This window comes from Bombus bifarius, unplaced genomic scaffold (genome assembly GCF_011952205.1).
Source record: "Bombus bifarius isolate JDL3187 unplaced genomic scaffold, Bbif_JDL3187 scf7180000008488_frag, whole genome shotgun sequence".
Taxonomy (NCBI): domain Eukaryota; kingdom Metazoa; phylum Arthropoda; class Insecta; order Hymenoptera; family Apidae; genus Bombus; species Bombus bifarius.
Window position 1 is genome coordinate 1 of NW_022884679.1, and position 11,610 is coordinate 11,610.

The 11,610-nt window shown below is 37.0% G+C and overlaps 2 protein-coding genes across 2 annotated transcripts; both read left to right on the forward strand.

The window, feature by feature from the left end:
• The first annotated feature begins 4,803 nt into the window (after positions 1–4,803).
• On the forward strand, positions 4,804–5,816 carry LOC117213035 (stress response protein NST1-like). The gene is given in 3 exon segments (XM_033458244.1): positions 4,804–4,881; positions 4,883–5,185; positions 5,187–5,816. Coding segments are annotated over 3 exon segments (675 nt in total). The 3' UTR covers positions 5,481–5,816.
• On the forward strand, positions 5,607–6,135 carry LOC117213034 (the record flags this gene model as incomplete). Its single annotated transcript, XM_033458243.1, has 2 exons — positions 5,607–5,625; positions 5,789–6,135. Coding segments are annotated over exons 1-2 (366 nt in total), but the record flags the coding sequence as incomplete, so codon positions are not given.
• Positions 6,136–11,610: the final 5,475 nt, after the last annotated feature.

Sequence of the window (11,610 nt, forward strand, 5' to 3'; positions counted from 1 at the left end):
GTGTGTATTCTGTACATCCTCTGTGAACGCTTTCAGTCCTTCCGGCTTCAGTCCTTCGTCGTTTCCACGATTAGGCCGGTGTCGCTTATTTTGTTTTCAACTGCTGTGACTTGTATTCCCCCTTTACGGGGGATTACTAGCGTGAATAGCGCGTCGCGCGCTTCTCCGCTGGTTCTTATTTCACCATCCTCAACTTCCGACCGGATTATAACCACATTTCTCGGTGGTTTTACCGCCATTTGTCCGTTTTATTGCTGGCCATCTTCACTTTTTCCGCGTACGAGAGCTGTTTTGGCTCGGCCTTCGTTGTTTTCTTAACGGCCGTTTTAAGCCGCTTGCTGGCTTCCAGCGACTTACTCACAGCGCTTAATATCGCAGTTTCCTTATTCTTAGCTTTTAGCTTGTTCTAGCCTTCCGGCTAGATGACAGTTGTGGAGCAGGAGATTCTCCACAAATCCTCTCATATCCTTAAAGTAACGCATTATCGTTGCGGTTTGCCCTTGTTAACTTTGTTGCTCGGGTCGTGGCAGAATGGTAGGACCCTCTTTTCCATATCGCTAGCTCGTTCCCTTATGTCGGGTATTGGCCGCGATTCTTCTTTAGTATCCTCCTTCTCTTCATCAGACCGCTTCTTGATTTCTGGGCTGTTTTGCTTTATCGGTGTAGCGCTTATATTAATATCTTTAGGGGTTGACCACTCTGCCCCTTTTTCAGGCTTTTGCGTTTTCAAGGGTTGCAAAACCATGCTTGCATTCGTGGCGGGTGGCGGGTGGCGGGTGGCGGGTGGCGTCTGCCCACGTGAAGACATCTGGATTACATTCGTGGCGTACTGTTTGTACACACGGACAGTGTACGAAGCCACGCGAACACAACCTATCTGCATGCCGCCATCTTGGGTCAACGCATGCTGTCAGGAGGTCTTTAAAATGTGTCCAAGGATGTTGGCCGATGTAATTGTTAACAATGACTTGGCTTACTTAGAACCAGGCAGGCAACCGCCAGAGGCAAGGGAGGTGAAGAGGCTCTACAAGCATTTCTGGGGTAGAACTGCACCTCCAAATCCTATAATCCTAGGAAGTAGAGCCTCGGAGTTGTCATTATGTGAATACTTTCTTGTTTCACATGATCTAATAAACCAACACTTCTTTCAACTTTTTTTAAGAAACTGTTTTGAATCGTGCAACATTTTCGATCGATTGCGATATCTCTGGTAATTGCATAGTTTTATTTGTGAATATTACACAAGTAAATATTTCGTTTTTTCGTTCAGATAAACTGCAACGTGATATTATTTTATATCACTGTTGCTTGATCATATTGCACAATTTTTATGCCAAGAGAAACATGCTAAAATTCTACATGTAATTTCTTTAGAGATAGTTGTACATTCAAATCATACAAATATATTCGTCTATAAAGTGATGAAAATTTCCATAATTAGGAGGTTGGCGTATGCTGCGTTTTATATCGCGCAGGAATAATTAACTCCATTTCTTCCAATGACGTTATTACAGAAATTCATACTAACCACATGATCATCTGATTTAAGTGCACGAACGAAAGAATCCATCCGTTATTATTTTTTTTCTTCCATATATCTATAAGTGTCATTTCTCCACTACCCAACATGTTCATATTCTAAACGTATCATGCGCATCTTCTTTCCGTTTCCGTCCCAAAGTTCGCAACGCAAGTATATCATTTCTAATCTTTCCACTTTTCTTCTCCTTTTTTTTTATCTGAATAATGGTTTAGTACTGCATGATTCTTAGGAACATCTAACGCATTCGAGTCAAATTATTTTCCATCACTAAATACATCCTTTCTTCGATACTTCCTACACTGCATACGTACTTTCGTAATTTCTATAGCTTTTCTCTACGGCGAGAGGCGAGAAATATCCAGCGTTTCAATGTTGGATGTTTCAAATGTTTACATCGTTGCAAAAGCGTCGATCGTTTAATAAAAGATCGTTTAATAAGACCTACTATTTTGGCATATCCTTTGGCATTCGTTGATACCGGCGATTGCTCTCTGCTCACCCTTGTGTTATATTTCACAGACCTTTCTAAGGATTATGTTACCATGTTTCAATATCCATTAATGAATTTTGTAATTTTTAAGACGTTACAGTTATTTGTAATGTATATATAGTCTTACTTTGATTGACTAACTGATTTACTTGCATAATTCAATGAGAAGTAAAACAATAAAATATTGCGTATAAGCTATCATTTTGCTTTCAAAACACCTTAATAGTAATCAATAAAAAATATAACAAGATTCTATTTAGATTTCCTTCTATAACTTTCATATCTTTTCTGCATGTATATAATTTATAAAATATAACATTTAAAAAATATAAACTGGTAAAACATATAATATTCTCATGGGAGAATGTTCTCATTTCTCCTTGTACCGTACATCAATTAATGTCAAATTATACTACAATCAAAAATATAGCAGCAGAAATGGAAAATGTAAATAACCCATGGGAGAAAGCAGGGTATCTCTTGTGAAGACACCACAACTCCCATGATCTATTGTCGCAATCATAATTAACTAGAAGTGGTTAGAATGAAATAATTACGTAACTGTAACGCTGACCGTATGTTATGCCAACAATGGGAGCCGAGGCAGTAAAACTCGATAGCGACACATATACCCGTACGGCAACACGTGCTTGCGTGGCGATTACGAAAAACCGACGGCCAGTAGATGAAAGAAGGCCACATGCAGTCGAATGAAATCAAATATTAAAAACAGGACCTGGGCTAATTAAGATTCTCTTAAGATGTTCACTACCAGCATCACACTATTATGATGCGTCGATTTTCATTCAGAGGTAAGAATCATAGATATGAGAAGACAGTCTCACGTACGATTTCAGGAAACCCAAACTGCAACATCCCGATGCCCACGGAAGTGAAGCCCCAGTGGACCACCACTCCGTGGGGGATGGCATTATAAATAAGAGTAGCAACATAGCGCAGCGCTCATTATTATTTTAATCATTCTTTGTGCTCATTATAATTTACGTACCATATTGTGCTCATTATTTTTGTATTCATTCTTAGTGATCATTGTTATTACGGTTCATTATTATTTTGTTCACTCTTTGTGTTCATTGTTACTATGTTCGTTATTGCGCTCATCATTGCGTTTAAAAATTTTGTATAGTATTTTGCGTTTCGGGGTCTTTAGTTTTTCGGTCAAGAAAAGAGAGCCGCGACTAAGTAAAAAGAAAATTTTATCTTTGAAGTCCTCATTTCATCGCTGAGACAGAAACGGCCATTGTAATTGCGGTATTAATCCAGTTAGTAAATTGTTCAGTCTGTATCGAAATGGATAAATAAAGTAAAAGTTGATAGTAAACTATATTCGAGTTCAAGTAATAAACCCAACAAAAACATCGACGACCACCGGAGCAGCTGAGGTAATGGCGCCAGACAGCACCTACTCCTCAAGGTAAGAAAATTAATTTTGAAAATTTCCTTCTTCTCTGATAATTTCGTTGCCCTCGAGAATCGAATTAGAACTTCCTATCATCGATCTCGTTTTATTTTCGTGAACGGTTTTGAAGATAGAATCATTGTTTAAACTTTAAACAAAGGGGTTGTCCGCTGTGTCGGCTTGTGCGAACGGTGTTTTCAGCTACTCAAACACCCACTGATTTTCGCATTCCTCCTCCCATTGTTGGCAAAACATTGCCCGTCTTTGGGCAAGGCTTGCGAAATCACACAAGTCCCGCACAGAGAGGACCATTAAATACATCGTCGGGGTCAATCGAAAATTAAGAGCAATACCGGCATTGCTATTTACCGATATTCTTGCCATCATTGCATGCGATTGTAAGAGAGAAATAGCAGAACAATTTCCCTTCGAAAATTTAACCAAAAGATCGTTCGCTGTGTTGGCGTGTGCAAACGGTGTTTTCGATTATCGAAAACACCCATCGATCTTCGCATTCCTCCTCCCACTGTTGTCAAAATATTGCCCGTCTTTGGGCAAGGCTTGCGAAACCACACGAAATCCACACAGAGAGGATCGTTGGAATCATCCTCGATTATTAAACTCGAAGAGCAAGAAAATTGTGGCAATAGAAACCATCGCAGTAAATGAACTGAGCTTTGGTTCTAACGACAAACTACTATAGCGAAATTAAAAGAGAAGAAGAAGGCAAACGTAGGAATAAATTTATATCAAACAACGAAAATTCACATTCTTATCCAATCCATCAACGCGAAAATTCTTGTTCTACCTCCTCTAACTAACTAATATACACATATACATACATATATATATATATATATATATATATATATATATATCAACTATACTAACATACTAAGTGCACACAAAATTCTCTAAAGCATATGACGACAAAATGGACAATTACATAAACTCGCTTGCCAAAAATAGTAATCCTTACTTGGGCTTTCGGTTCGGTTCGGGCCGAGGGTAACACACGGACGGAGATCTCTGGGGAAAAAGTGAAGTGTGAAGGGAAAAAGGAACAGGAAGCATAAAGAGGCATGAAAAAGGGAAAATAAAGAGTGAACATACAAGGAGAAGGCAAAAGAAAAGCGAAAAAGGAGACAAGAACGAGAGAAAGCTACAAATAAGAAAAACTAGAAAACAAGAGGTTAGGAGGCTAGAAGCGCGGCAAAACAAAGTAAGGTAGGGAAACGGCAGATGGCGACAAACAGGGGAAGACCAAGGAGTACTGGTAAAGCAGTCTTCTAAAATACACTGGACAAATACAGTTCGACAGAAAAAGAGACACCAGCCAGAGAGAAAGTAATGGAGGCAGTGGTGGAAAAAATAGAGAAAATGGAAAGAGTATTCGAGGCAGTGATCGAGGAAATAAAATATATATATATTGGAAAAGCAAGTGGAGGAGCTGAAGAGAGAAATGAAAGAGGAAAGGAAAAGAAGGGAAAGAAGGGAAAGAGAGACAGACAGAGAGAAAGGAGAGTGGGAATGGGAAAAGAAAGAATTATTGGGTAGAATCAGAAGAATTGGAGAGGATCAGGACAGGGCAGAGAGAGAGGAAAGAAGAAGAAACATAGTAATCAAGGGAGTGGACTGGAACGAAGGAAGCAATGAAGAGACAGTAAAGGAGTTCATAAACGAAAAAATGAGGATAGGGGCAGAAGTAGAAAAAGCACATATGATAAAGGTGGGGTGGGGGGGGCAAGAACACAATAATAGTGGCAACGATGAAATCAATGGAGGAAAAAATAAGGATAATGAAGGAGAAAAGCAAATGGGAAAAGGGTGTATACATGGACGATGATCTGACAAAAAAAGAAAGGGATGGGAAGCAACACATAAGAAGGGTAGCCAGAGAAAGAATGGAACAAGGCGAATATGTAAGGACAGGATACAAGAAACTAACAATAGAGAACAAATGGTACAGGTGGAACGAAAACGAAGAGAGGCTGGAGGAAGAAAGAAAGAGAGGGGAAGGAAAATGAAAAAAGAGGAACAGGAGGGGGGACTACAATGGGGATGAAAACGTGCTTCTGAAATGTAGCAGGGCTAATAAGTAAGGACAAAAGAGAAAAGTTAAAATATAGACTACCCAAAGAATTCGACTGGAAATGCAGGGCAGCAATGACAGTAAGGAAAAAAGGAAGAGCAAAGGGAAGAATAACAACGGGTATAAATAAAAACCTAAGAGAAATAGGATATAAAGGAATTAGTGATAATATAGTTGGAAGAAAAATAATATACAATTACAAGACGTATAGGATAATGATGGTTTATAATCAAGATACATAAGGGACATGGAAAAAAATAGAGGAAAGAGTAGACGGAAGAGAAGAGGAAGTGGTGATCATCGGCGGAGACTGGAACGCAAGAACGGGAGAAGAGGGAGGGTCGATAAACGAGGACGTAGGGAAAGAAAAAAACAGACGATCAAAAGACAAGACTATAAACATGGAAGGAAGAACACTGCTAAAGATAATCAATGGCAGCGACAAAGAAGGAGAGGAGCGGACCTATATTGGCGAGAGAGGAAACTCAGTAATAGACTATGTGATTGGCAATCAGGAGGCGACAGAAGAAATAATTTACATGAAAATAGGAAAAAGAACAGAGTCAGGCCACATGCCGTTAGAAATAGAAATAGGGGGGGGGGGCGCGGAATTACAAAAAAATGAGGAAAAGGAAGAAGAAGAGAAGGAGAAGAGGGAATGGACAAACAAAAGTGTGGAAAAATACTTGGACGAATGTAAAGACTGGACCTGCAACGGAAGAACAGTAGCGGAAATGTGGACAGAAATCAACAAGAAGATAAACGAAGCAATGCAAAAGAAGAAAGTAAAGATAAGGAATAGAAAGAGAGGAAAAGAGAAATGAGAAGGAAGGTGACAAAGTTTATGAAATGAAAATACAGTAGAGAAGCTCTTATGGAGGAAAAAAGGCATTCAAATAGAGGTGCAAACAAAGAAAGGAAAGATACGAAGAAGAAGAAATGGTGAAAATCAAGAAGATCAAAACAGAACAAGAAGCGTGGAAATACATAAATAAATACAGAAGAAGAAGAGAGAATATAGATGAAGATTATATGAAATAAGCGAGGAAGAGTGGAAAAATCATTTTATGGAAATTTTAGAAGGAACAGAGCACAAAGAGGGCAGGAAAAAAGAGGAGCATCGAGCAGAAGAGAAAATAATGGAGGAGAGAGAAGATAATATATAGAGAAGGAAGAGGTGATATAGAAACTAAGAAACTTGAAGGAGAAGAAAGCAATGGGGGAAGGCGGGTTAGAAAATGAAGTATGGAAGTATGCACCGAAGGAAGTGGGTGAAGCGTTATGGGCTCTGTTAAGGAAAATATGGAATGGGGTGGGGATACCAGAAGATTGGAAAAAAGGAGCAAATATGTCCGATATATAAAAAGAGGGACAAGAGAGCAGGGAAGGGTTACAGAAAAGTAACATTAATGGATACAGCATACAAGATCTGTGCAGGGATACTGCACGAACGACTGAAGGCAGAGATTGAAAACAAACTGAAAGAGAGCCAATTCGGATTCAGAAAAGAAAGACGCGGTATTTGTGATAAACCATATCATAAACAAACAGTTGACTAGAGGAAAAGAAAAACTACATGCCTGCTTTGCGGACTTAAAAGCGGCGTTCGACAGGCTAAACAGAAAGAAATTGGAGGAGAAAATGAGAAAAATGGGGATTAACGAAAACTTGACCAGAAGGATTAAAGAGATATACGCAGAAACAAAGAATGTGGTAAGAATCAAGAATAACAACACAAAAGAATTTTGGACAGTGAGGGGAGTCAGACAAGGATGCCCGTTGAGCCCTACGTTATTTAACATCTACGTGGCGGGGCTGGAAGAAGAATTAAGGAAAGGACAAGTCGGGGGGGGGGGCATAGTGGTAGGAGAAAGAAAGGTATGGTCATTGACATATGCAGACGATATTGTGCTGATGGCTGATAGAGAGGAGAAGCTAAAGGAAATGCTAAAGAGATTCGAAATATTTTTAAAGGAAACCGAATTGGAACTGAGCACGAAAAAGGCCAAGAGTGTAGTTTTCGAAAAAAACGAAAGAACAAGAGGAGACAAAGAAAATGGAAATGGGGAGAACGAGAATTAGAAGAAGTGGACGAGATAAGATACCTAGGGTACATACTACTGAAAAAACGGTAGTGATGAGAAACACATAGAAGACAGGAAAAAGAGAGCAAGAATAGCAATGAAGAAAACATGGAGCGTGGAAGAAAAAGTTTCCAAACAGGACAACAAGAGGAGAATGAAGATGTTTGGAACGCTGGTAGAGAACGTGGCGCTGTTTGGAGCATAGGTATGAGGCTGGAACATGGAAGAAAGGCTGGATAGAATACAAAGAAGATATGTGAAATGGAGCTTAGGTTTAGATATGACAACACCGAATTATATATCGATGGAAGAATGTAAGCTAACAGAAATCAAAGAAAAAGTATTAGGAAGAGCAGCAAGGTATGAAGGGAAAGCCATAGAGTCAAAACAGGAACTAGTAAAGAAGTGCATAAAGGAAAGAGAGAGAAACTGGGGAAATGGCCAATAACGGAAAAGAGCAAGAAAGAGAAAGAAGGGACTAGAAAGGATGAGAAATGGAGGGACACAGATGGAAGTAAGAGAAGAGCAAGAAAAGATGACACTAGACCAAATTATAGAAGAAAGGAGAAAGAGAGAAGCAGAAGAGAGGGGGGAAAGGATAAGGGAATCAAAATATGACAAACATTATAGAAAAATCGCCAAAGAAGAGTTAGCAAAATACTTAGAAGGGAGGATGAAGTGGAAGGACAGAAAAATATTAGCAAGATTCAGATGTGGAAACGAGACTAAATCAAGGGAATACTGGAAAGAAGAGGGAGAAAAAAGATGCAAGCTATGTAAAAAGAAAGAAGAAGACCTGAGACACGTAATAGAAGAATGAGAAATAACAGGAGAACCAAGGGACACAGAAAATGATGATGATGATGATGATGATGATGATAGTTATCCCTACTCATCCTCAATTATTAACAAATCACACACCCATACATTCTAATTAAAACGTTAAAAACCTTCCTTGTTTTATTTTGTTTTTTTTTATTATGGGTAATAGCACAGAAATCCCCATGCTATAGTAATTAGCAAATGATACAAAAATGTAAGTATTTGTAGAAACAAATAAGAACGTTTAATAAAGGAAAAATTAAAAAGAAAATGATAGATACTTCTACCTCTCAGAGGGATCAAGCAAAAGGACCAAACGCATCGAGATCTACAGTAAGACACGGTAAACCGGCCTATCCCGTTCAATATCCATGTTTAGTGTCCTGTTATAAATGTATGGCATGAACAAGAACGGCAATCAAAATAATAAATCAGAAATAGCATTCGTAAATGATATGTTAATTACATCAGAAACAATGAACCGTGACAAATAAAAATCCAGCTGCAAGACCTAGTCAAGAAAGTAGAAAATTACGCTTTCCAACACGGAAGCTAAGAATCTACACCCATAAATGTGAAACAATCTCGTTCAGTCCATATATTTCAAAAACTTCAAAAGCAAAGTACGACGTGAGAATAAATTCGAAAATATTCTTCCATACAACAGAAAATATCAACGGAAAATTTTCCGATGCAAACAAAGTTAGATGCTTCGGAGTCCATCTAAACTTCGGGTTAAATCACAACGACAACATAAAGACACAGTTATAGAAAGCAGATAAATTCTTCTTATACCTCATAAGACTACCTTACTCGAAAGATTCGCACAGATCAAAAAAACTTCACTGCTACAAAACACTAATTAGACCAACCATTCTAATGTATGGTCGTTAAATCTGTTTCAATGTAAGTGTCAACGCCACGGAAAAATTAAGAATCATTGAAAGAAAATACATCACAGCATGTTTAGGAATATATAGATTGCCAGAATTGAAATTTAGCAAATATAGCAAATCACAAGCTATACGAAGAGCCCAAATTAATCCATATCGATTCTTCATTCTTAAATTAGTCAGACCACTGGTCAAAGATACACAAAATAATCATAAACTTCATCGTCGCCCACAATCTATAGTCAAACCCGTTATACCATAAACACGTTCAAAAAACAGGTTATTTCCCCCCGGAATCCTTCACCTGTTTAGATAGCGTGAAATTAATCCAAAACAATAATAACTTAGCATTATTCTATCACTACAGCAGAAACGTAATAATAAAAAATACTGTACGATAGCGACATAGACCATAAGGATAGCAATATAAGACTTATGTATAAATTGTCAACCGTAGATTTAAGTGAGACACTCAAAGACAATAAAGATAAATATTGGTGGCTAACCACCGTAGAAAATTAAATTATAGCAATAAGAAAACCGTATGTTTAGTTAGTAAATGAACCAAAGATTGTAAGCAAAGATCACAAAAGAACAATGCAAATGTCACGTAAACTTGAGGGTTAGACGATAAAATAGCTGAGTCGTAACACAACTATTAATTTTGTTTTCATTAATCTTTATTATGAATTCAGCAATCACAATGAAATACACACTGAATTAACACACACAAATCACAATTCACTCCAATCACCTTATGTAAAACCTAGTTACACTGATACGTTAAGTACGCGACTGTTATAAGGATAGAGACCGGTAAAGATATGTTGACTATTCTAAGGATACGGAATAAGTGAAGTTTTACTGACGATACTGTGTCTGGGGAAAGCTAGGGATGGGTATGTCTAAGGACACGGGACTATCGGACTTGTTGATGATAATTTTTGTTAAGGAAGTGAGGGTAGTAGACATCTTTCTCCGATTGGATAATAAGACGGTTGGTGGACCAGGAAGGGTTTTAGCCGCCCTCGTGAGAAAGTTGCTAACGCAACATAGCAGACGCGAGGAAAACCTACTTTCCCTGTTAACCCGTAGTAAACAATAAACGTAAAAGGAAATCTAAGACAAGAGATACTCGCTTGGCCTGAAGGACCTTAACTATGAAAATTCCAAGACCCCTGGTGGGTACTTAGGACTACTGAGGGCACGCGCCAAGGATGTGCAGACATCTGGGCGCCATCCTGCCCGCGGTGTGTGGCCTGGTCTCTGATGTGAATTGACGTTATACAAACACAGTTAAATTAAGAAAATGTTCCCTGCAATTGTGTAATCATATATACGTAATTATATATCTCATACGTTTATTCTCTTTCTTCCCCCTCCTAAAATGTCAGCGATCCATAATACAATATCGGGCCTCCCTATACTAGTTTGTAAGTTCATAGTCTAAGGAATGGTTACATTGTAAGTCAATAAATGGTAGTATGAAGTGCAACGTTTATGTGAGCACCTATACTAGGCGTACATTACGCTAACATTAAAAACTTCCCACAAGCTGAGACCCTCAACTCATAAATCAAATTCTTTTTATTTTTGATTCATTGTAGTAAATTCATTCATAAGGTAAGTTTTTTTCTATATTAAATTTTTTATATATTGATAAAAATTTATTTAATAAAAAAATAATTATTAATATTATAAAAATTAATAAATAATAAATTATATTAATTAAATATATTAATTTAATATTAAATTTTTTAATTGGAAATTAAATGTAATTTAATTATACTATATATCTAAAATTTAATTTAATTTATAATGATATAATAAAATATGTAAATGAATAATCAAATTACATCAACAAAATGTCAATATCAAATAGCAAATTCAAAATTAATATGATGAATTGTTGAAAAATGATCTTTTATTATTCGAATTAAAGAATATAATAAAAATAATGTTCCAATTAAGACATGAATACCATGAAAACCAGTGGATAAAAGAAAAATAGATCCAAAAATTCTATCATTAATACAGAAGAATGAATTATAATATTCAAAAATTTGTATAAAATTAAAATAAAATCCTAAAAAAATTGTTGATATTAATATTGATATTCTTGATTTAAATTTGTTATTTAATATATTATAATGTCTTAATGTTACTGAAAATCCTGATATAATTAAAATAATTGAGTTTAATAAAGGGATTTCAAATGGATTAAAAAATTTAATTATTTTTGGAGGTCATATGAAATTAATTTCAA